This window comes from Protopterus annectens, chromosome 9.part0 (genome assembly GCF_019279795.1).
Source record: "Protopterus annectens isolate FY-2018-M chromosome 9.part0, PAN1.0, whole genome shotgun sequence".
NCBI lineage: Eukaryota > Metazoa > Chordata > Ceratodontiformes > Protopteridae > Protopterus > Protopterus annectens.
Genome location: NC_056743.1, coordinates 1,527,164,658 through 1,527,190,849, shown reverse-complemented (window position 1 = coordinate 1,527,190,849; position 26,192 = coordinate 1,527,164,658). Strand labels below are relative to the sequence as shown.

The 26,192-nt window shown below is 43.6% G+C and overlaps 1 protein-coding gene across 1 annotated transcript in view; it reads right to left on the bottom strand.

Annotated features, from left to right (window-relative positions):
- Positions 1-26,192, bottom strand: part of MRPS18B (mitochondrial ribosomal protein S18B) — a 1,103,590-nt gene that overhangs the window by 517,119 nt on the left and 560,279 nt on the right. Inside the window, exon 4 of the mRNA XM_044084480.1 lies at positions 7,246-7,314. Within this exon, the coding sequence (XP_043940415.1) occupies positions 7,246-7,314 (69 nt within the window). The remainder of the gene's footprint in view (positions 1-7,245; positions 7,315-26,192) is intronic.

Below are 26,192 nucleotides of genomic sequence, written 5' to 3'. Positions count from 1 at the left end.
GCTGTACCTTTAAGAAATCTTTAACTGTCTGCATAGATTTCGCTTTATCATCCATTTTCTTCGACACCTCTTCTGCCTTAACACCAAACAAAGTATCAGGTTGTAATGGAGCATCTAATAATTTTGCTTTAACATGATCAGGCAGATTCTGTTCCTTTAACCAAGCATGCCTCCTAATCACAGAACCCGTTACAGTGGCCCTACAAGAGGCCTCCAAAAAATCAAAACCACGTTGCAAAGCATGTTTTCCCACTTGTTCAGCTGCATGCAATAAATCCTGCATTTCCTTGTTTTCAGCACATTCAGAATTTGTCAACATTTGTTTTAACAGTGACATTAAGTACTGCTGATATTTAAGCATATGAAACTGACAACTTAAAGCCCTTACAGCCAAGGTAGCAGAAGTGTAAACGTTTTTTCCCCCATCTGTCCAGTGCTCTAGAATCCCTATCAGAGGGAACAGGTTTTTTTGCAATGGAAGCCTTCACCCCTTTGGGACCCTGAGATATAGTTTCTGGATCAGCAGCAGGGTTTTTATACAGAAATTTATGAGAGTCTGGAACCCTGTAGTATCTGTCTGGCTTAACGGGTGCAGGGGGTATAGAGTCTGGAGACAGGCCGGACTCTGAAAAAACATCTACAATGTCCAGAACAGGAGGAATAGCAAGGGGCCTGTGCTGAGGAAGTAAAAGAAAATCCCTGAGCCTTATCTTGGATTCTGAGTAATCCTGGCTCTCCCAATGAAAGTGCTCCCTCATAGTATGCAGGGTTTCCCCAAAAGAGTAAACCTCAAGGGGGGGGAAGCTGAAGGAATAAATTCTTCAGCATCAGAATCCTCATAAGGAGGAAGAGAGTATTCCTGATCAGAGGAGGAATCAGAGAAAATGGAAACCTGATCTGAAGGTTCATATTCTGTCTCTTGCCTAGGCCTCTTATCAGGAGGGGGTTGGGAACCCCTGATCAAAGTAATAAGGTCTTCGGCCATTTTGAGCATCTGTTTTTTAGGCATGGAAGTCTGTCCTGGGGAATGCTGTACTTGTTTCTTTGTCTTTAGAGCTGCTTTAGTCTTTGGCTTTGAAGCTGAAAATGGCTTTACATATAACTGTGTCGGTCTGAAAACACCCTCAGAAGTCAATGCCTGCACAGCGGCTCCAGACCCATCTGAGGAAATAGTTTTCTGAGGATCCAATACCTTGAGTTTCCAGAGGCCCAGTCGGCTCCACGTGAGAGTCGGAAGCGGCCTGTGGCTCTGAGGTAGCGGGTGTCAGGGGCTGCGAAAGCACCTCACTGAGAACCGGTGAACCGACGACTAACTTAGAGGAAGTCTCATCGTCGGTTTTGGACCTTGGATACCTGTCCTTGTCTTTATCCTTGTGTTTTTTATAGACTCCAGTCGTCGTCTGTTCCACTGGCATTGTATAACTGAATCTGCGGCCAAAGTAATGAAAGGCAAAATCGTACCGACGCTTAATAGTGCGTTGGTTAAATCTAGCACAAAACCGACAAAAAGCAACGTCGTGGTCAGGGCCTAGGCAAGGAATACAGTTAAGAGTAGAAATCCTTATGAGGTATTTGCTTCCCACAAGAAATACAATTGTTAACTTTTTCTGACATCGGCCTGGAGCAAGAAAAAAGTTTCCCCAATGGGGTACATAGCTTTAATGAAGACTTCGGATCTGAAATTCGAATTCGAAAATCTCAGGAGTCAGCCGACCGGCACTTGCGAGCTGCTTTTGCTTCGGGCATCGCGTGGCAAGAAAGACTGAAGAAAATGGCGTCGGCTGCATCTTATATACCCCTGGCGCACTGACGTCAGGGAAGAGGCGACAACAACCGACGCCGGACCAGGACTTTGGAATTCAGGCTGACTGCGGGTAGCCTGCCAGTAGGATAACCCAAGTGTAATGACTGCAACAGTGAAAACACGATGAACATCAGCTACATGTTTTATACCCCTGACTACCTGACATCACGGAAGAGACCGCAACCGACGCAGGACCCAAGACTTTGTTAATCAGGTCGACTGAGGGCTACTGCAAGCAGATAACCCAAATGTGATGACTGCAACAGTGAAACACGAAGAACATCTTTCCCCCTTCCTGAACCAACAGATCTGGTACTGGGGAAGATGCCAAGGCTGAGCCTGGGAAAGGCTGCGAAGGGGATACCAATGCTGCTTGGGCCAATCTGGTGCTATATGAATAGCCTTTGGTTTTTTGTCCCTTATCTTTAGCAGCACTCTGGGAAGAAGAGGCAGAGAAGAGAATGCATAAATTTAGAGTTGTGTCCATGGGAACGACAAGGCATCCACCCTCCAAGCTTTGTTGTGAAACTCCTGGTGCAGAAGGTTGGAAGGAAATGACTGGTATGAGAGGAGAAAAGATCACTTGTGGAATGCCCCAATGCTGAGTGATGCGATGGAAAATGACCTTGTTCAGCTGCCACTCGTGAGGATCCAGAACATGCCTGCTCAAATGATCCGCCAAGGAGTTTAGCCTCTCTGGAAGATACTGGGTTATTAGATGTATGCCCATGGAAGCTGCTGTGGACCATAATCTCATGCTTTGCCTGCACAAGGGGTAAGAGCGAGTCCCCCTGCTTGCTGATGTACCACTAGACTGTGGTATTGTCTGTCATGATCAGCATAGTCCCACAGTAGAGTAGGTCCTTGAAAGCCAGCAAGGCCTGCTGCACCACCATCAAGTCTTTTAAGTTTATGTGCAGATGAATCTGCTGGGTGCTCCAAGTCCCCTGTATGCCTTTGCCTTACAGATGAGCTCCCCATGCAAAATCTGAGGCATCTGTGGTGACAGTCTGGCTGGCAGGTGGTGGGTGGGAAAGGCAGACTCTTGTTCTAAGAACAGGCTGTCACCCACCAGAGGTACTCCCATTTGCAGACAGGGAATTACGGAAAGAATCAAGTCTAAGTCCTGTGTGTGTTGACATCAAATATTCTTCTTGAGATACCACTGAAGCTTTCTCATATGCAGCCTTGCATATGGGATCATCAGGATACATTAAGCCATTAACCCCAGTGCTTGCAGGAATTGCCTTGCAGAGAGCTGGGTCATGCCTGCCAAGTTCATGAAGTAAGCTGAAAGATCTTCTTACTTCTCTTGAGGGAGGAATACCATCTGGGTAGCTGTATTCAGGCTAGCTCCCAGGAAAATCACCCTTGTAGGAACCAACTTTGACTTATTTTCATTGAGAGTGTAACCCAAAGAGGTGAGAATGTTCTTCACAAAGTCCAAATCCTTTTTTAGTTGTTCTGGGGAGTTTGCTTGAATGAGACAGTAATCCAGTTAAGGATAAATTTGAATGTTTCTCTGCCTGCAAAAAGCAATGGCTGGAGCCAGGCACTTTGTAAAATCTCTGGGACCAGTAGATAAGCCAAAGGGCAGTGTAGAGAATTCAATGTGTTGTCCCCCAGCCCTGAAATGAAGGAACTGCCTGCAACTTTCCCTTATTGGGATGTGCAGATAAGCCTCCTTGAGATCCAAAGTTACCAGCCATGAATCCTTGCCCAGCATGGGTAGTAACTGTTGAAGAGTGAGCATCTTGAATTTGGGAATCACCAGAAAAGTGTTTAGAAAAGACAGATCCAGAATAGGGCACCAAGTGCCCTCTCTTTTGGGTACCAGGAAAAGTCTTGAATAAAAACCTAGGCCTGCCCGATTTGCAGGAACTAGCTCTATAGCCCCCATAGTCAGTAGAGAAGAAATTTGAATTTCTACCTCTGCCCTGAGAGTTCTGGGTATGTCTGGGTACCCTTGTAGAACAGGGACGGTGTGAAAATAAAACTTGCAACCTTGGTTCACCATATTGAGCACCCGTTTGTCATCTGTGATGGTAGACCACACCTCTGCGAACCTGGCTAACCTTCCCCCCAAAGGAAACCAAGGGCCTGCAGAGGTAGGCACAAGAAGGCCGGAGTCATTGAGAATGCTTGCTTTGGGAAGCTGGCTTAGAACTCTCCGATTTAGCAGAAGAAGAATGCCATTGTTTAGCCCTTTGAGGGGCAGAAGCCTGCCTTCTGGAAGATCTGAACCCCCTAGACCTAGAGTGACCCTGCTTGCCAGGATCAAGGAAAGACCAATTTTTGGAAGGATAATGCCTGCTGAACCGAGGAGGCTGAACCTGAAGGAAATCTTTTACAGCTTGCATAGATTTTGCCTTATCCTCCAACTTCTTCAGTACCTCCTCAGCCTTATTACTAAAAAGATTGTCTTTGTGCAAAGGAACATCCAGCAATTTAGATTTAACATGTTCAGAAAGAGGCTGCTCCCTGAGCCAAGCATGCCTTCTAATAATGGAACCAGTGGCTGCTGCTCTGCAGGAAGCCTCCAAAGTGTCAAAACCACAATGAAGTGAATGCTTATTAACTAAAGTGGCAGAATTCAGTAAGTCTTGTAAATCTTTGTTCTCAGACATGGAAGGAATATCCCCAAGTTTAGCCTTAATAGCCTGCAAAGTATGCTGCTGATGCTTAAGCATGTCAAAAAGGCAATTCACAGATGTAATGGCAAGAGTTGCAGAGGTATAGACTTTTTACCCCCACCTGTCCAAGGCCCTAGGCTCCTTACCAGAAGGCACAGGGTTTTTAGCAATAGTAGTCTTAACACCCTTGGAGCCTTGAGAAATAATTTCAGGATCAGCAGTAGGGTTTTTAAAAAGGAACTGATGTGAATCAGGAACCCTAGAATACCCATCAAATTTTCTGGGGGCAGGAGGAACAGAATTAGGAGTTAAATAATTTTCCATGAAAACATCATCCACAACTTCCAAAACTGGAGTTATAGCCAGAGGCTTATACTGTGGCAAATCCAAAAATTCCCTGATTTTTTTCTTAGACTGATGAAAATCCTGACATTCCCATTTAAAGTGTTTCCTAAGAGTATTCAAAGTATCCCCAAAGGAAAAATCTTCTGGAGGGGAGGCAGAAGAGATAGCGTCCTCAGCATCAGAATACTCAAAGCCAGAAAAAAGTTGAGAATTTCCTTCTTCACCAGCAGAAATACTGGAAACCTCAGAATCTGAGACAGACAAAACATCAGGAGACAATTCCCTAGCCCTCTTGGAAGGGGGGGGGGGTGAGAGCCCCTAATCAGGGAAAGAAGATCACAACCATCTTCGCCAACTGGAACTGACGCACAGAAGGGGAGGCCGACATCTGCTTGTGAGTAGGTTTGCAGCTGGAAGGTTTGTTAGCAATCCGGAGGGACTTGGGAGGCCTAGCAACTGCAGACGTCTGAACTAAGGTAGTCGGTCTGGTTCTGGACTCATGTCGAAAAGAAGAGGTGTAAGAAGCCGGTGCCTGCATACTGGCTCCGGACCCATCTGAGGAGGTGACAAGTGGAGGGTCTGAAGACGAAATAGCAGCCTGTGGCATGGAGGACTCCGTAAAAGTCTCGGCAGAGGCTTTCGGCTGAAAATATGCGGACTGCAGGGGCTGCGAAAGCGCCTCACTGACTACCGCTGTGCTGACGACCAATTTCACCGGTGCGTCGTCAGCAGATTTAACCCTAGGCCTGTTGCGGTCCTTGCCTTTGTGTTTCCTAGGTATATCCGAAGTCGGGAGACCAGAAGACGCCATACTGACAAACTTAGGCGAGACTCCGAAATGCTTATAGAAAATCTTAGCTCTACAGCGTATGGTATGCAGATTAAAGGAAGCACAGAGATCGCAGTTAGGGACGTCGTGCTCAAGGCCCAAACAAGTTATACAATAGGAATGAAAATCACGGTGCGGAATCTGTTTTCCACAGGCAAGACAGTTATTAACTTTATCGGACATTCGTTAAAGCAAGAAAAGAGGATCCCCAACAGGGTACTTATCTGAAGGCGTCTTCAACTTGGTAGTCGGAAAGCAAAAAGAAGGTAAATGGCCGACCGGCACTAGTGTGAACTGCATCTGCTTCGGGCTCCGCGGCAAGAAAGACTGAGGAAATGGCGTTGGCTGCCTCCCTTTATACCCGACGTTCTGATATCAGTTTTACAACCGGCGGCAGCCGACGTCATATACCGAGAACTCTGGTATTCGGGCCGACTGAGGGCTACTGGGAGCCGGATAAACCCATATGTGTTAGGACTGCAACAGTGAAACACGAAGAACATCAACTTATATTCGTTTTAGAAAATGCATGAAGGCCTCTGGCAACTCATTCTCCTCTCATAGGTTCATAGGTGTTTACTAGGCTAACGACCGCAATGGCCTTTTTAAGCCTAGCCATGCATCCCAAATCTCTGACAAGTTCTGATACCCTTAAGTGTAAGCATAGGCCTGGAAGATTATTTACAGGTTACTTGTGTCCATTAGAGACATAGGTGCCAAACCAGCGAAGAATTTCCAGTTTCCCATCCAATTGTCCAAGATGCACTTGAATTGGATTAAGGAGGAATGCTGATTCACATGAAAGGAGAGCCTGTTCCATAAATGGGGTAGTCTCTGGGATACATACTATCTCTCCAGCAGGTCCTATTTATATCACAGGTAAGGTTTAAGTCTTTAGAATGGGTAAATTCTGGTGCTGTTTGTTTTGTGGATATGCAGGAGGTCCATCAGAGTGGGGTCTGACAATGCCCTGTATGCCAGGCATAGATCTCCCCTCAAAAGCCTGTAGGAGACAGAACACAGGGATAGGGCCTTGAGGTGTTCTGCATAGGACAATTTACTTACATCCTGTGTTACTTTAGTGAGGAACCTCTGTGGATGTTCCAGTTGCTGGATATGCCTGGTTAGGTACATACCAAAGAGGCATTGTACTCAATGAAAGGTCTAATGAATGCCAAATACAGCAGAACAATGACTTCCTTGGATTTAGATGCTACACCTTTGTTTATAAGTTGCGCAACATAGAATGATTTCCTCATCACTGTAGACACAGATGGTCAAAAGCTAGATTACTATCTGTGTGTGTTCCTAAGTCCCTTACTACTGGGTCAACACTAAAGGGTGTGTTGTCAATATGATAGTTACCAGGGATGGATGACTTCCCAAAGGATACTATTATGCATTTCTCTCTGCCTGAACTTCTTGTATGGGAGTTACTAGTGAAATATATGACTCGCTGGCAGCATAGGCAAATACTATGCTCCACAATACTGATCTGGCAAGGCTTGTTTTATCCATAATACCCACTGCAAGTAACTGACATTAAGACTCGTTCTCTAGGTCTGGAACTACACTGTTACTTTGTTTCATCTTCATTAAACTACGACCATGGCAAATCAAAAAGTAATACTTACCCTGTAATCAATTTGCAATTTCTGGTCTCTGCAGATGGGACATGGGTTTCCACTGACTTTGTCACCTCTCTGTGGATAAATGGGCACAAAAGTTTACATATTTATATGATCTTTAACAACTAAATTCCTTGCTCTACTACACTAAACATTATTTTTCTTAAAAACAATGCTCCTGAATTTAGAAAAAACAACATTTAGCACCACAAATGTCAGCATAAATGTTTCGGGAAAGGATAGATCTTAGAAACTGAAATGAAATTTAAAATGAGACTGCATTCATTCAGATTTGAACACTTGTCATGTGTCGCAGTACAAAAGATATTGAGTGCTCCTGTATGACTTCACTGATAAATCTAAACAATCTTCAGTATTAAAAGGAAAGGATGCTAACTTTAATCCTCTTAGACATTTCATTCATTACGTCATACATCAGCTTGCTGCACTCTACAATGAGAACTTCAAAAAGAACCAGGAACTGCCTATGGACAAACAATGACATTGTGAAGTCAGTCTGACATCCATACATATACACACACTCGTGCATATACATAAATAAATACATAAAATTACCACAGGAATGATCAAGAAGTTTAAATGCAAAATATCAAAAAATCAACATAACATACAAAACCACTAATACATAAAAATACAAAAAAGGAATGTAATTTTCTTTTGATATCTTCAACGTAAAACCCTTCTGTAATACTAATACCTTACTTGTCTACATAATCATAGTGTTAAGGAAAGGGATTTTTTAAGGTTAAGTTGTAGGGTTAGGGTTAAGGTTAAGGGCAGGGTTAGGGTCATGGGCATTACTAAGGCGGGCAAGGGACTATGTCTCCCTGTACCACCTTATTAACACCTGCTAAGCCTAACCATACACCTTACATTAGAAAGAAATCATTACTAAGGCGGGCAAGGGAATATGTCTCCCTGTACCACCTTATTAACACCTGCTAACCCTAACCCTACGCCTTACCTTAGAAACAAACAGAAAGAACAGCTGTAGTGTTACAGAAAGGGTTTTTGTAAGAGAAGGGTTAGGTTGAAGCTGGGACTAGGTAGGGCAGGGTTAGGGTTGGGGTTGGGGAACATTAGTAAGGATTAGAAGGGGACATTGCTCCCAAGCTCCATCTTACTAGTACATGCTAACCCTAACCCCAACCCTGCACTTAACCCCATTCCTTGCACCTTACATCTGCCACTACACAAGACACACAAACACTATATCCATCCCCACACACACACAACACTAAATACACCTCCTTCCTTAGCCTTTATTCCAACTCTAAACTGGAAGCACTTACACACACACACTCCCAACACATCAGAAAACATCAGTTGCACACTACACTAAATCTAGCCCCTACTTTAACCTTAAACCACAAACACTTGCACATACACTCCAACCCAATAATGCAGAACGTTTTGGTATATCCAAAATGTATTGCATTAGACCCCCAAAAACACTTACTTTCCTCAATCCAACTTCTTTGTTCCCCACACTACCTCCACTCAAACAACTCCACTCACTCAAAATGACATTTGACAAAAATTACACACACCATATTAAAATAAAGACACACTCAACATTCAGTCACAATCCCATTCACACATACTAACCTTCCCTATTTTTAAACAGGCACACTTTACCTTTTGACTCCCTGCTGTTCGACAAAATATCAGGTATTCATGTATGTTATACATACATTAGTGATGGAGTCTAATGTACAATCACTGAAATGTGGGTCACAGTCACATCAACCATAGACGACAAGAAGGATAGTGGCTGACAACCAACTTATCCAAAATGGAAATAACACAAAATTAAGAAAAGTTTTTCCAGATGAGCAAGCTAAAGAAAATCCAGGTGCGTTTCTCTACACAAACTCAATGAGTTGCAACAAATGCATGGAGAAAGAGTAAAGAGCACAGTGTCTTAAGGATAAGGGTGAGGAGCTAAAAGTACAGTTGTGTACTCTTACCATAAATGTAGATGTTCGAGTGTATTCACTGTTGCAGTCATTACATTTGGGTAATCTGCTGGCAGGCTGCCCTCAGTCGGCCTGAATTCCAAAGTCTTGGGTCCTGCGTCGGTTGCTGTCTCTTTTTCCATGACGTCAGGTCATCAGGGGTATAAAGCAAGCAGCCGACACCATTTTCTTTAGTTTTTCTTGCCCCAGATGTCAGGTGCCCCCAAAAACGTAGCAAAAATATATATACATGCATCAATATAAACTTTACCTTCATCTACAAGCAAATACACCACATAGGTTGTAGAAGATAGAGATAGAAAGATAAACTCCAGAATGAAAGGGGGGTGGTGGGCGGGTAACCTGGACTGCAACAGTGAATGCACTCAAACATCTACATTTACGGTAAGTGTACACAACTGTACTATGTTCTTCGTGTTTCACTGTTGGAGTCATTACATTTGGGTAGAATCCCAAAGCTATGGTTGGGAGGCTGGAGCTAAACAGCATTAGGTGTGTCTATAAGGCCCTGCAGAACTGCAGTGGCAAAGCCTGCCCTGGACTTAGAGTAAAGAGGCAAATGACAATGCTTTGTAAAGGTGTGAACAGAACTCCAAGTAGCATCCTCTAGAATGTCTTTGGTTGGTACTCCTCTGAGAAAGGCTGCTGAAGTAGCTGCAGCTCTGGTGGAATGAAACCTAATGCCCTTGGGCACAGGTTTACCATGGTGTAAGTAGCAGAAACGAATGCAGTGGCTTATCCACTTTGAAATAGTCTGCTTTGAAATAGCCTTTCCTTCTGATCCTGCAGCATATGTCACTAGTAATTGCTCAGTTTTTCTTAGAACTTTAGTCCTGCTCAAGTAGAATCTTAGCTGCCTGTGTACGTCCAAGGAATGCAGAATTCTCTCCCCCCTTGTTCTGCAGATTTGGATAAAAGGTTGGCAGATGAATAGTTTGGTTAAGAGCCACACTGGAAACCACCTTAGGCATATATGTTGGATTTGTCCTCAGAGACACCCCATCTGGGTAAAATATGATAAAAGGCTCCACAGCCATGAGGGCCTGTAGCTCTGAGACTCTTCCTGCTGAAATAATTGCTAGTAGCAGAGCTGTTTTCCATGATAAGAACTTTATATCAGCAGTAGCAGCTGGTTCAAATGAAGGCAGGGTGAGCTTTTCCAACATACAATTGAGGTCCCATGCAGGTATTGGTGATCTTCTAAGAGCCTTAAATTTTTGGCTCCTCTAAGATACTGCTTTAGTAAAGGATGAGAAAAGATTGGTGGCGCTGTATTGTAATGAGCCGAAATGGCAGAGGCATGGAATTTAATTAATGAGAAAGATAGGCCTTTGTCAAGCATCTCAGTCAAGTATTGTAATATCTGAGGAATATTTGGTTCTGCTGTATCAGTTCCTTGTGCTGGATTCCAAGCACAGAATCTCTTCCATTTATCAGCATAAGATTTTCTAGTACTAGGCCTTCTGGCTTCCAAAATGACATCCATGACAGCTTTACTGAGAGGTGTTGTTTGTATAACTACATGATCAGCCATGCTGCCAGGTTCAGTGTTTGGAGTTGATTGTGCAGGATCTGATTGTTTTGCTGGGAGAGTAGTTGAGGTCTTTGAGGTAAGGTCCAAGCTGGGTATTGAGACAAGTTCCTTAGGACTGGGTACCAATATTGGCGGGGCCAGTCTGGGGCAATTAGCATCATCTTTGGTTTCTCTTGTCTGACTTTTAGGAGGACCTTGGGAAGAAGAGGTAGTGGACGAAAGGCATAAACTGATAGGTTTTTCCAACTGAAGGATAGGGCGTCCACTTTCCATGCTTGTCTGTGATAAGTCCTTGTGCAGAATATTTTCAATTGATAATTTTGAGGGGAGGCAAATAGATCTGTGTCCGGGCTCCCCCATTTCTTTGTTATCATGCTGAAGACTTGTGGATCTAGTTTCCACTCGTGAGGATCCACAAGGTTTCTGCTTAAATCGTCTGCCAGAGTATTTTGCTTTCCTGGCAGGAATTGAGCTTGAAGATGTATTTGGTAAGTCAAAGCTGTGTCCCACAGTGCCATGGCTAATCTGCAAAGGGGGTATAAGTGCGTGCCCCCCTGCTTGTTTATATACCAGATGACTGCGGTGTTGTCCGTCTTTATCAGTAGTTGTCCTGGATGAAGTAAGTCCTTGAAGGCTGTCAGAGCATTTTGAACAGCTAGCATCTCTTACTGGTTGATATGTACATGCATTTGTTTTGGGTTCCATATGCCCTGAATGCATCTTCTTGCCATGTGGGCCCCCCAGGCATAATTTGATGCGTCTGCTAAAGTTTGGCTGGCAGGGGGTAGAGTGAAGGCCCATCCCATGTTTTGGTGACATGCCTTTGCCCACCATAGAAACTCCTGTTGTAGGCAGGGAATGAGAGGAATCATTGTTTCCAGACTGTGACAATGTTGACTCCATAAACTTTTTAGGTACCACTGAAGTTTCCTCATATGCAGTCTTGCATATGGAATCAGTAGGATGCAGGATGCCATGAACCCCAAAGCCTGCAGAATTTGTCTTGCAGATAACTGGGTTTTTGTTGCCATCAGTTTGAAGTAAGTAGTCAGTTGCCTTTGCTTGTCCGGCATGAGTAAGCCATCTGGGCAGTTGTATTCAAGCTTGCACCCAGGAATGTTATCTTTTGAGAGGGTACCAGTTGTGATTTATTTTCATTTATTGTGTACCCTAGGCCTGTTAGAAGCATTTTCACAAACGCCAGGTGTTGAAGAAGAATGTCCTTGTTCTCTGCTTGAATGAGACAGTCGTCCAAGTAAGGATATATTTGAATACTTCTTTGTCTGCAAAATGCAATTACCGGTGCCAGGCACTTTGTAAAGACCCTGGGCGCAGTAGATAAGCCAAAGGGCAGTGCAGAGAATTGGTAATGCATTAAGCCAGCCTTGAATCTGAGGTATCTTCTGCACAATTGTCTTATTGGGACATGCAGGTATGCCTCTTTTAGGTCTAATGTCACCAGCCAAGCATTCTTGCCCAGCATGCGCAGAAGCTGCTGCAAAGTCAGCATTTTGAATTTTGGAATGTCCAGGTATGTATTCAAAATCGATAAATCCAGTATTGGCCGTCAGGCCTTGTCCTTTCTGTGTACCAAGAACAGTCGAGTAAAAACCTTGTCCTTTTTCCTGTTCTGGTACTGGCTGAATGGCCCCCATATCCATGAGGGACGTAACCTGTTTCTGTGCCTCTGCCCATTGATTTTTTGGCAGATCTGGCCAACCATTTGCCATTGGCAGACTATAGAAATGGAATCTGTATCCATGTGATACTATGTTTAGCACCCACTTGTCCTGGGTTATTAACTGCCAATTCTGAGCAAAAAGTGCTAATTTTCCCACTAAGGGTGCTGCCAAAAGATAAGTGCTTGGTGAAGGCAGAGGGAAGTAATTGGGACTGTTTTCTGTAGGTTTGCGCTTTATCTCCTCCAGATTTGGAGGTAGAAGCGCCCCATTGCTTTGACCTGTATGAATCTTGTGCCTGGTATCTGGAACCCTTACGGCATATGGATTTGCCCCTTTGAGCTCTGTCTGATACAGGAAAGGACCATTTTTTGTAGGCCAGTGTCTACTGAATCTTGGTGGCTGCACTTGTAAGAAGTTTTTTACAGTTTGCATAGCCTTAACTTTGTCTTCCATTTTCTTTAAAACCTCTTCTGCCTTACTACCAAACAGAGTATCATCCTGTAAAGGTGCATCTAATAATTTAGCTTTAACATGATCAGGCAAATTTTGTTCCTTTAGACAGGCATGCCTCCTAATCACAGATCCAGTAAATGCGGCCCTGCAGAAGGCCTCTAATGAATCAAAACCACATTGCAAAGTATGCTTTCCAACATGTTCAGCTGCATACAATAATTCCTGCAATTCTTTACTTTCTGCACATTCAGAAATCAACATCATTTTCTGTTTCAGCAATCCCATAACATGTTGTTGATACTTGAGCATATGAAACTGGCAGTTTAAGGCCCTAATTGCCAAGGTTGCAGATGTATAAACCTTTTTTCCCCATCTATCCAGTGCCCTTGAATCTCTGTCAGAGGGGGTAGGATTTTTTGCTGTTGAGGCCTTAACTCCCTTTGGTCCCTGTGAAATAGTTTCAGGATCAGCAGCAGGGTTTCTAAATAAAAATGTGTGCGAGTCAGGGACCCTGTAATATCTGTCAGGCTTGCTGGCAGCCGGAGGTAAGGAGTCAGGGGTCAAGCTTGACTTCGAAAACACATCATCACAATGTCTAAAACGGGGTATGGCTAAAGGCCTGTGCTGAGGGAGAAGGAAATCCCTGAGCCTCTTTTTTGATTCTGAGAAATCTTGACTCTCCCAGTGAAAATGCTCCCTCAAAGTAGTATGCAAGGTTTCTCGAAATGGTATAGACTCCTCTGCATCAGAATCATCATAGGGAGGAATAGATAATTCCTGATCAGAAGAGGAATCAGAAGAAATAGAAACCTGATCTGAAGATTCATAATCACTGTCTTGCCTAGGCCCCTTATCTGGAGGGGGATGGGAACTCCTGATCAAGGTAATAAGGTCTTCAGTCATTTTGATCATCTGTTTTTTTAGGCATAGAGGCCTGTGCACATGGCTCGTGTGTCGGTTTTTTAGTTTTAGGAGTTGCTTTTGTCTTTGTTTTGCAGCTGTCATCGGTTTGATATAAAAATGTTGAGGCCTGAATACACCCTCAGAAGCCGGTGCCTGCTCAGCTGCTCCGGACCCATCTGAGGGAGATACATCCGTGGGTCCAATACTTTGAGTATCTCGCGGCATGCCGGACTCCACATGGGTGTCGGTAGGGGCCTGCGACTCGAAAGCAGCGGGTATCAGGGGCTGCTAAAGCGCCTCACTGAGTACCAGCGAACCGGCGACTGGCTTAGGAGAAGCTTCATCGTCGGTTTTGAACCTCGACTGTCTCTCTCCATCCTTTTCTTTGCGTTTTTTTATGTACTCTGGTAGTCGGATTGCTATCCAACGACATTTCTGGGTAGTTAAATCTGTTTCCAAAATACTTTGAGGCAAAACTATACAGACGCTTAACAGTGCGTTGGTTAAATCTCGCACAAAACCGGCAGCCAGGCACGTTGTGATGAGGGCCTAGGCAAGGAATACAGTATATAAAGAGAAATCCTTATCGGGTATTTGCTTGCCACAAGTAATACAATTATTAACTTTTTCTGACATCAGTATGGAGCAAGAAAAAAATTTCCCCAGCGGGGTACTTAGCTTTAGTGAAGACTTCAGTTCTAAAACTCAAACTTGAATATTTCAAGAGTCGGCCGACCGGCACTTGTTAAAAGCTTCTGCTTTGGGCACCGCGCGGCAAGAAAGACTAAAGAAAATGGCGTTGGCTGCTTGTTTTATACCCCTGATGACCTGACGTCATGGAAGAAGAGACAGCAACTGACGTAGGACCCAAGACTTTGGAATTCAGGCCAACTGAGGGCAACCTGCCAGCAGATTACCCAAATATAATGACTCCAACAGTGAAACACGAACAACATCCTGGGAAAGTTTCAAGTGCAAGTAGACTCACACCTATGGTCTAAGTTGTGATGGTTCAAGAAGATGGACAAGATCATATTAGAGCACAGAATACAAGTTTGCGTTATGAGCTAAACAATCAAGCCGAATATTATGAATTTGGTGAGGTACAGGATTCAGGAATAAGGCAGAATATTTTGTGATGTAAGAAATTACGAATTTTTAGTGCCATAGATGTTGGTTGAGGATACAAGTTATGGCACTTCCAGGTTATTCAGGAAGTGCTCCTTTCTTGGGTAAAATTAGTTAATTCAATGCAGTTTTGGCTGTTGTATTTCTTTTCAATGCTGATTACAAAAGCGCTAACAAGAAACAAAGGTAAACTTGAAAACCTATTCTGCTGCCACAGCATCCATAGAGAACAGTGAAGCAATGGCTGGTTCCCTCTTTGACAAGCTAATGGATCGTGCCCCCCCAGTCATTCCAGTGTCCCATTATTTGGCTATTTCTCCCCAGTTAACATAAACACTGCTCAAACATGTCAGTGTGCACAGTATTTTCTTCTTTACATCTACAATTATTACAGATATCTAGATTTAATTTAAAACTTTTACTTCAATTTTTATAGCACAACACTGATAAGACATTTGCTAAACAAAACAATACAGTCTCACAATGAAAACAGATTTAACACTAACAGTAAACTTCTCTGCCCTTTAAACTCACATTCATTGAAATCCACATTCAAAGAAAATGCATCTGGTCAGTAGCAAATTAAGTTTACCTTTGGGACATTTTCAAACCATAGGCTTCTTGCACAGTTTTAGGACCATGCGTACATACATGTGTTCTTTGACTCACCTTCCTGATGGTATTAAATTATATTCCTTGCATAATACAGCACCACTTGTTAGTGTGTGTTTTAAATTTGTAGTTTTGAACATTTTTCCAGTAAGCAATGAAACAAAATGTATGAATCAAAAATGGTAAAACTGTCTATTTCAGAGCATTTCAACCATAAAAGGCCACTCAAACTTCTGTCATTAAAATTCAGCAGTACTGGTCAACATGTACAATCTCTGCAGACAAAAAGTCATCTGAATAATCTCACATTAAAGAGATCTGTAATTAATGAAGAGGTTGCTGCTAGCAAACAAATATATTGTATCTACAAATTCAGTGTCTGCTGCCCTTGAAGAATAAACTGCATATGTTACTTTGCTAGGCATCTCATCCAAAGGAAAACACACTCAGGCTGTGCAGCACCTCCACCTCCCCCCCTTAAAGTATAACACTGCATCAGCAATCCATCTACATGGTGTGAGAGTACAACCCACAGCCTTATGCACCAAAAGCAAGTATGCTACCTCTTGTGCTACTAACACTGCTTTCAAATTGTATAGCACAGTGACAACCATTTGCTACACAAAACAGATGCACATTGGAAACAGAGTTAGCATTAGCTGCAGTAAACTTCTCTTCCTTTGAAACTCTCAAATCCTTGAAACTCACATTTCCTTGAAAAAGCACAGAGGTAGTTGGCGTAGAGGATTCAGGCTCTTGTCTCCTTTAACCGTGGTACAGGGTTTGAGCCTGGGTAAATTAAACAAACCTGCCATTTTCGGTTCTGAGTAAATTAAATAACCTGCCATTCCTAACTAGGGCATTTCACACACATACACACACTCCCCTACCTTTCGTTCATAATGGGAAGCAGCAGCAGAAGCACCTTACATTCATCATTTCGCTCAGCAGGCAGTAGGAATGTTTGTATTTAAATTCTGTACATGGATGCAGAAAAGAAAAAGTAGCAAGCAAGCAACAACACACGTGCATGTGTCAACATACCCATGCAGATATGTAAATCTACAATGCAGATGGTTTTCTTAAAGAATAACACCCTTAAAGAAGTCATGTAATTTTTTTTTTGTTTGTTTTTAATTAAAATGTAAATGTTGTGGCAGACCCCCTGGCCAGTGGGGCCCCTCCCAGCCAGTGGGCACTAGGAAACTGCCTAGGCCACTTAGTGCTGCATCCGACTCTGTGAAATATTTTGAGACACATTCATCTCTTTTTTTTCAGGATATAAAATTAATGAAGACCAAATAAAGGCTATTACAGAAAACTGTGTAGTCGCATATGAATCGGTTCAGCAACATCTGCATTTATGGGAGCATGATGAGATGAAATATTTATGTGTATGGATTAAAAATGATTCTGCTATGGCAAATAAGGATATGTGGAAAGAGACTAAACATAAAATAATGCAAACTGGAAGCTCTTGATTATGGATATGGATAATAAGACACAATCAGTGAAAATGATTTAGTCCCTTTAGTTTTATATACAGGTCAGACACACTTTTATCAATCAGAAGAGTTTCGGAAAACAACTAATAACGAGTTGAAGGAATTTAATTGGGAGGGGAATAGGGAATAGTTAAGTGGGATAAGTTGTTTTGTCACTTAGAACATGGTGGTTTAGGATTACCTGGTTTGAAGGGATACTTTAGGAGTACACAATTAAGAGCTTGTATATATAACACACAAAAAAGAGTTATGTACTTACCAGTGTCATCATTCATTATGGATGGGTGCAGGATCTGAGGAAAGACAGCTCCTGAGCTGAAGCTCCTCCCATTCCCAAAATCCCTTGCTACCCACAACCCTCAGATCAAGTTTGCTGGATAGAAGAAAGGAGGCAGTGAAGACTGCCTATAAAGATGAAAAGGTACTAAAGCATACATCTCTCCATAACTCTCCAGTCACCAGAAGGAGGGGGAACCGATGCAGGACCCAAGACTTTGTTAATCAGGCCGACTGAGGGCTACTGCAAGCAGATAACCCAAATGTGATGACTGCAACAGTGAAACACGAAGAACATCATGATGAATAATCACACTGGATAGCACAGATTCCAAGTTATGGTAAGTACATAACTCTTCATCTGATGCTATCCATGTCATTATTGATCACGGATGGGTCAGAGTTCCCAGCTACTAAAAACCCTGGGAGGCTTCATGGAAGTATATGCCAGAGCACAGAAGAACCAAAGGAAGCCCTGCTCCCAGACACCAAGTCCAACTTATAATGTGCAATAAAGGTATGGGGATTAGACCAAGTAGCAGCAGCACAAACCTCATTCTAAAGAAAGTTTTGGCAAGAAGGCAGAAGATGTGGCTACCAACCTAGTAGAGTGAGCTTTGACTGGTCTGAAAAGCTCCAGGTGTCTGCTTTCGTAAATATAAGAAATAGAGCTGGTGATCCAACGAGAAATAGACACCTTGGAAACAGCTTGACCTCTCTTAGCCCGAGAAAAGGCAACAAAGAGCTGATTGGACTTTCGAAAATGTTTAGTTCTCTTGAGGTAAAAATGTAACTGCCTGTGCACATCCAGACAATGCAACTTCTATTCCCCTTTATTGGGAAAATTAGGAAAGAACACCGGAAGTTGAATCGATTGGTTAAGATTCAGGCTACCTTAGGGTCAAAGGAATGGACTGGTCCTGAGAGACACCCTATCCTTATGGAATACCATGAAGGGGGCTTAATGCACAGAGTCTGCAATTCAGAGACCCTCCTGGCCAAAGTAACCGCCACCAAAAAGGCTGTCTTCCTGGACAGGAATTTGAGATCAGAGTTCACAGCAGGCTCAAAGGGTTTCTCTGTCACAGACTACAACCCCAGAGTGAGATTCCATGGAGGGGAGGTATCCTTGACAGGAGGTCCGAGTAGAAAATCTCTTCCATTTGCTGGAATACAACTTATTAGTAGACAGCTTTTGAGAAGCCAAAATAATGCTCTTAACCGGGGAAGGAAGCCTGGACTGGGAAAGGATCATTGGAATTGGAGGAACCAAGCAGTCAAATGAAGAGACTGAGGGTTGGGAAGAGGAAGCCCCCAAAGATGGGAAAGGAGATCCGGAATGGGATGTAATGTCCAAGGTGGATATTTCAGATGAGACCAAAGGAGGGAAAACTAGGCCCGATGAGGCCAGAAGGGGGCAATGAAGATGAGAGGAGTCTTCAGGTGACAAGCTTTCTGTAATACTTTGGGAATGAGGAGAGTTGGGGGATAGGCATATTGAATTCCCGACGGCCAATCGTGAACCACAGCATCCCTGGGTGACGCCCCTGTTGGGGGGGGGATTAGGGCAAAGTAGTTGCTGCATTTGTGGTCGTCCGGAGAGGCAAGAAGATCGCAGCAAGGGAGACCCCAGCAGTAGAATGTCCAATGTGCCACTGACGGGTTCGGGGACCACTCTTAAGGACTCAGGATAGATCTGCTGAGTTTGTTGGCTAATACGTTGGAACTGTCAGGAATGTGTGTTGCAAGAAGAAAGTGCCTGGAAGACATTGCCCATTCCCACGCTCTGATGGCCTCTCTGCACAGGGGATAAGATCATATTCCCCCCTGCTGGTTGATGTACCAGACCACCCCCATGTTGTTTGATTGAATTGCAATGGTCCCGAGAGGGAGACGGTCCTGGAAGGCTTGCAACATTAGAAGGACTGCTCTCATCTCCTTAACATTTATGTGCAATTTCGTCTTTAAGGGGAATCACGTGCCTTGAACAGTCCTTCCCCAATAATGCCCCCCCCCCAACCCCCACTCCAAGAGGGAGGTGTCCATGTTCACTGTGGCTTGGGGTTGCGGAAGACAGGAGGGTCTGCCTAGATGTTGATCCTGAGCTTGCAGCCACCAAACATGGTGAAGTCTGCAAACTTGAGAAATCTTGATGATCATGGACATGGAATGAAGGTGAACTGACCAGTGCACCACTAGGGTCCATTGCAGAACTCTCATATGATATCTGGAGAGAAGGACTAACTGGATCACCGCCGCCATTGAGCCTAGCGCTTGCAAGATCAAGTAGACTGTGGGACATTCCAAATCCAGCAGAACACAGATCTGGTCCCAAATAATCTCTACTCTGCATAGGGGAAGTGCTGCAGTCTCTGACACAGTATCCAGAAGAACCCCGATAAATTCCAGGTTCTGACATGGGGCAGGATTGGATTTGGGCAGGTTGACTGTGATGCCTAGATCCTGGAAGAGACTGTGTGTAAATCCGTAGCTAATGTGAGTTGATGCCTTCTGGGGGCCATGAAGAGCCAATTGTCCAGGTACATGAAGACCTGGAAACCTTGCAGTCGGTGATGAGCTGCCACCACGGCCATACATTTGGTAAACATCCATAGGGCTATGATGAGTCCAAAGGACAGGACTCTGAAAGTACAGTTGTGTACACTTACCATAAATGTAGATGTTCGAGTGTATTCACTGTTGCAGTCATGACATTTGGGTAATTTGCTGGCAGGTTGCCCTCAGTCGGCCTGAATAACAAAGTCTTGGGTCCTGCGTCGGTTGCTGTCTCCTCTTCCATGACGTTAGGTCGTTGGGGTTATAAAACATGCAGCCGATGCCATTTTATTCAGTTTTTCTTGCCCCAGATGTCAGGTGCCCCCCCGAATGGAGAGCGCAAATATATATATATATATGCGGTGGTGGTGCTGCAGTAGCGTTGTCAACTCACAGTAAGACGCTGTCCGATTCGATTCTCAGCTAGAGCGTCTTCTGCGTGGAGACATGCGTGAATGGGCATACCTTTGTTGAAGGTTGTGCGTCAGGGCTGGTAACTCGGCACGTAAAAATCAACTACCAATCATTAGCGGACCGGAGTTCCGCTGTGGCGACCCCTAACTGGGAAAAGCCGAAAGACACAAACATATATATGTATATGTATATATATATATATATATATATATATATATATATGTATATTTATATATATATATATATATATATATATATAAGAAATAAATAAATAGCAATATATAAAAATGCACTTTAAGCAACATAAACTTTACCTTCATCTAAATATCTAAATGCAAATACATCACAAAGGCTTTAGAGTATAATGAAGGAAAGAGAAGTTATAGAAAAGGGGGATGGCGGGTGGGTAACCCAGAGTGCAACAGTGAATACACTCAAACATCTACACTTATGGTAAGTGTACTCAACTGTACTATGTTCTTCGTGTTTCACTGTTGCAATCATTACATTTGGGTAGAATCCCAAAGCTATGGATGGGAGGATGGAACTAAATAACATTACATACGATTATAAGGCCCTACAGAACTGCAGTGACAAAGCCTGCCCTGGATTTAAAAAAGAGGTGCAAATAATAATGGTTTGTGAAGGTTTGAACAGAGCACCAAGTAGCAGCTTCTAGAATGTCTTTGGTTGGAACTCCTCTGAGAAAGGCTGCTGAAGTAGAGGCAGCTCTTGTGGAATGTGACCCGATTCCCTTGGGTATAGGTTTACCATGATGCAAGTAGAATAAACGAATGAGTGGCTTATCCACTTAGAAACAGTCTGCTTTGATATAGCTTCCCCTCTGCTCCTAATGCAAATGCTACCAGTAGTTGCTCAAACTTTCTTAGAGATTTGGTCCTGTTCAAGTAGAATCTTAGTTGTCTGTGTACGTCCAATGAATGCAGAATCCGCTCCCCCTTGTTCTGTGGATTTGGTAAAACGTTGGCAGGTGAATAGTTTGGTTAGGAAACACACTGGATTCCACCTTAGGTTAAAGGAAGGATTGTTCCTGAGGGACACCCTTGTCCAGGTGAAATGTAATAAAAGGCTCCTAAGCCATGAGAGCTTGTAGTTTTGAAACCCTTCTTGCTGAAGTGATTGCCAAAAGGAAAGCTGTTTTCCAAGATAAAAACTTTATATCCGCAGTAGCTACTGGTTCAAAAGGAGGTAGGGTCAGTTTTTCCAGCACAAAACTGAGGTCCCCCCATGCAGGAGTTGGTGATCTTCTGGGAGGCCTTAAATTTTTGGCCTCTCTAAGATACTGCTTTAGCAGAGGATGACAGAAGATAGGAGGCTCCGTGTTGTAGTGAGCCGAAATGGCAGAGGCATGGATTTTTATTGAAGAGAAAGATAGGCCCTTGTCAAACATCTCAGTCAAGTATTGTAAAATCTGAGGAATATTTGGTTTTGCTGAGTCCATTCCTTGTGCTTGGTTCCAAGCACAGAATCTCTTCCATTTATCAGCATAAGATTTTCTAGCACTAGGCCTTCTGGCTTCCAAAATGACATCCACTGAGAGGTGTTGTTTGAATAATTACATAATCAGCCATGCTGCCAGGTTCAGAGTTTGGAACGGAGTGTGCAGAATTTGACTGTTCTGCTGAGACAGTAGATGAGGTATTTGAGGCAAGTACCAAGGAGGGAGTTGAGACATATCCTTAGAATTGGGTACCAGTGCTGGTGAGGCCAGTTCGGAGCAATTAGGATCATTTTTGTTTTTTCCTATCTGGCCTTTAGTAAGTTCCTGGGAAGAAGAGGCAGCGGAGGAAAGGTGTAGACTGATAGGTTTTTCCAACTGAAGGATAGGGCATCCACTTTCCATGCTTGTCTGTGATAAGTCCTTGTGCAAAATTTGTCCAGTTGATAATTTTGGGGGAGAGGCAAAAAGATCTATGTCTGGGCTCCCTCATTTCTGTGTTACAATGCTGAAGACTTGTGGATGCAGTTTCCACTCGTGAGGGTCCATAAGATTTCTGCTTAGGTCGTCTGCCAGAGTATTTTGTTTTCCTGGCAGAAATTGAGCTTGAAGATGCACTTGGTAAGTCAAGGCCGTGTCCCACAATGCCATGGCTAGTCTGCAAAGGGGGTAGGAATGTGTACCCCCCTGCTTGTTTATGTACCACATAACCGTGGTGTTGTCTGTCTTTATCAGTAGTTGTCCTGGATGAAATAAGTCCTTGAAGGATGTCAGGGCATTCTGAACAGCTAGCATCTCTTTCTGGTTGATATGTAGATGCATTTGGTTTGGGTTCCATATGCCCTGAATGCATCTCCCCGCCAGCTGGGCCCCCCCAAGCATAGTCTGTTGCGTCTGTAGTTAGGGTTTGGGTGGCAGGGGGTAGAGTGAATGACAGTCCCTTGTTTTGGTGACATGTCTCTGCCCACCAAAGAAACTCCTGTTGTAGGCAGGGAATGAGTGGAATCATTGTGACAATGTTGGCTCCATAAGCTTTTTAGGGACCATTGAAGTTTCCTCATATGCAGTCTTACATATGGAATTAGTAGGATGCAGGATGCCATGAACCCCAAAGCCTGCAGAATTTGTCTTGCAGATAACTGGGTTTTTGTTGCCATCTGTTTGAAGTATATAGTCAGTTGCCTTTGTTTGTCTGGCGTAGGGTAAGCCATCTGGGCAGTTGTATTCAAGCTTGCATCCAAGAATGTAATTTTTTGAGAGGGTACCAGTTGTGATTTCTTTTCATTTATTGTGTACCCTAGGCATGTTAGAAGACTTTTTACAAATGCCAGAAGTTGAAGAAGAATGTCCTTGTTTTCTGCTTGAATGAGACAGTCGTCCAAGTAAGGATAGATTTGTATGCTTCTTTATCTGCAAAATGCAATTACTGGTGCGAGGCACTTTGTAAAGACCCTGGGCGCAGTAGATAAGCCAAAGGCAGAGCAGAGAATTGGTAATGCATAAAACCTGCCTTGAAACAGAGGTATCTTCTGCACAACTCCCTTATTGGGATATGCAGGTATGCCTCTTTTAAGTCTAGAGTCACTAACCAAGCGTTCTTGCCTAGCATGGGCAGTAGCGGTTGTAAAGTCAGCATTTTGAATTTTGGAATGCCCAGGAATGTGTTCAAAATCAATAAGTCCAGTAATGGACGCCAGGCATTGTCTTTTCTGGGTACCAGGAACAGTCTTGAATAAAAACTTTGTCCTTTTTCCTGTTCTAGTACTGGTTGAACAGCCCCCCATATATCCATGAGGGACATAACTTGTTTCTGAGCCTCTGCCCATTGATTTTGTGGCAGATCTGGCCAACCATTAGGAATTGGCAAGGTATGGAAATTAAATCTGTACCCCTGGGATACTATGTTTAATGCCCACTTGTCCTGGGTAATTAACTGCCAATTTTGAGCATGAAGTGCTAATTTTCCCACCAAGGGGGCTGCCAAAAGATAAGTGCTTGGTGATGGTAGAAGAAAGTCATTGAGACTGCTTACTGTATGGTTGTGCTTTGTTTCCTCCAGATTTGGAGGTAGAGGCATCCCACTGCTTTGACTTGTAAGAACCCTGTGATTGGTATCTAGAGCCTTTTGAGCACCTGGATTTGCCTTGAGAGGCTCTGTTGGACACAGGAAAGGACCAGTTTTTAGTGGGCCAGTGACTACTGAATCTGGGTGGCTGCACTTGTAAGAAATCTTTTACAGTTTGCATAGATTTAGCTTTGTCTTCCATTTTCTTTAAAACCTCTTCTGCCTTATTACCAAAGTATCATGCTGTAAAGGGGCATCCAACAATTTAGCTTTAACATGATCAGGCAGATTTTGCTCCTTGAGCCAGGCATGCCTTCTAATCTCAGATCCAGTAACTGCGGCCCTGCAAGAGGCCTCCCAAGGAATCAAAACCACATTGCAAAGTATGCTATCCAACCTGTTCTGCTGCATGCAATGTTTTTGTTGTTGTGTCTTTCGGCTTTTCCAGGTTAGGGGTCGCCACAGCGGAACTCCGGTCCGCTAATAATTGGTAGTTGATTTTTACGTGCCAAGTTACCAGCCCTGACGCACAACCTTCAATGGAGGTACGCCCATTCACGCATGTCTCCACGCAGAAGACGCTCTAGCTGAGAATTGAACCGGACAGCATCTTACTGTGAGGCGACAACAATTCCTGTAATTTTTTATTTTCCACACAATCAGAAATCAACATCATTTTCTGTTTCAATAGGCCCATAACATGCTGTTGATATTTAAGCATAATGACAGTTTAAGGCCCTAATTGCTAAGGTTGCAGACGTATAAACCTCCTTTCCCCATCTATCCAGCGCCCTGGAATCTCTGTCAGAGGGGGTAGGATTTTTGGCTGTAGAGGCCTTTACACCTTTGGGACCCTGTGAGATGGTTTCAGGATCAGCAGCAGGATTTTTGAATAGAAATTTGTGGGAGTCAGGAACCCTGTAATATCTGTCTGGCTTACTAGGAGACATGCTTGATTCGGAAAACACATCATCAGCAATGTCTAATACAGGAGGTATAGCCAAAGGCCTATGTTGAGGAAGATGAACAAAATCCCTAAGCCTCTTTTTTGATTCAGAGAAATCCTGACTCTCCCAATGAAAATGTTCCCTTAAAGTATGCAAGGTTTCTCCAAAAGAATAATCCTCAGGAGGAGATGCAGATGGGATGGATTCTTCTGCATCTGAATCCTCATAGGGTGGTATAGAAAATTCCTGGTCAGGAGAGGAATCAGAAGAAATAGAAACCTGATCTGAAGATTCATAATCGGTGCCTTGCCTAGGCCTCTTAGCAGGGGGGTGGGGGGGTGGGTGGGTTGGGTACCCCTGATCAAGGTAATTAAGTCCTCAGCCATTTTGTTCATCTGTTTTTTAAGCATAGGGGCCTGAGCATGTGGCTCATGCATCGGATTTTTAGACTTAGAAGTTGTTTTTGTTTTTGAAGCTGGCGTCGGTTTTATATAAAAATGTTGAGGCCTGAAAAAGTACAGTTTTGTACCTACCATAAATGTAGATGTCTTATAGGTATGCATCTGCAGTCATCACATATGGGTTGTCCTGCCTCAGGCAGCCCTTCGGTCGGCCGGATTCCAAAGTCTGAGTCTGGCCTCGGCTGATGTCGCACTTTCCCTGACGTCAGAGCATCTGGGGTATAAAAGCATCAGCCGACGCCATTTTCCTCAGTTTTTCTTGCCCCAGATGCCAGGTGCCCTCTAAGGAAGGCTAAAATTTGGAGATATGCATTGCAAAAACAAATCCAAACATGCACAGTACTATAAAAACAAATACACCATAATAGATCCCCCCAGCTAGCTATAAGAGGGGTAAGTACCCAAGAAGAACACCACAGAGGGGAAGGAGGGAGGGTAAACCTGACTGCAGATGCATACCTATCGGACATCTACATTTATGGTAGGTACAAAACTGTACTATGTCCTTCAAGGATGCATCTGCAGTCATCACATATGGGTAGAATACCATAGCCAATCTGGGGGTGGAGGTACTAAGTAAAGGATGGTGTAGCTAAGATACCCTGCAGGACTGTCGTAGCAAAGCCTGCTCTGGATCTGGTGTATAAAGGTAAATTGTAATGCTTGGCAAATGTATGCAAGGAGCTCCATGTAGCAGCTTCTAAAATGTCCTTGGTAGCCACCCCTCTTAGGAAGGCTGTGGTGGTGGCTGTGGCTCTCGTGGAATGAGGTCTAATGTCAGCTGGCACAGTTTTTCCATGAAAGGAGTAACAAAAACAAATGCAATTTCCTATCCATTTTGAAATTGTCTGTTTGGAAATTGCTTTTCCTTGTGCCCCAGCAGCATATGCTACAAACAGCTGGTCAGTCTTTCTGTAACTTTAGTTCTGTCCAAGTAGTAGCGCAACTGTCTGTGTAT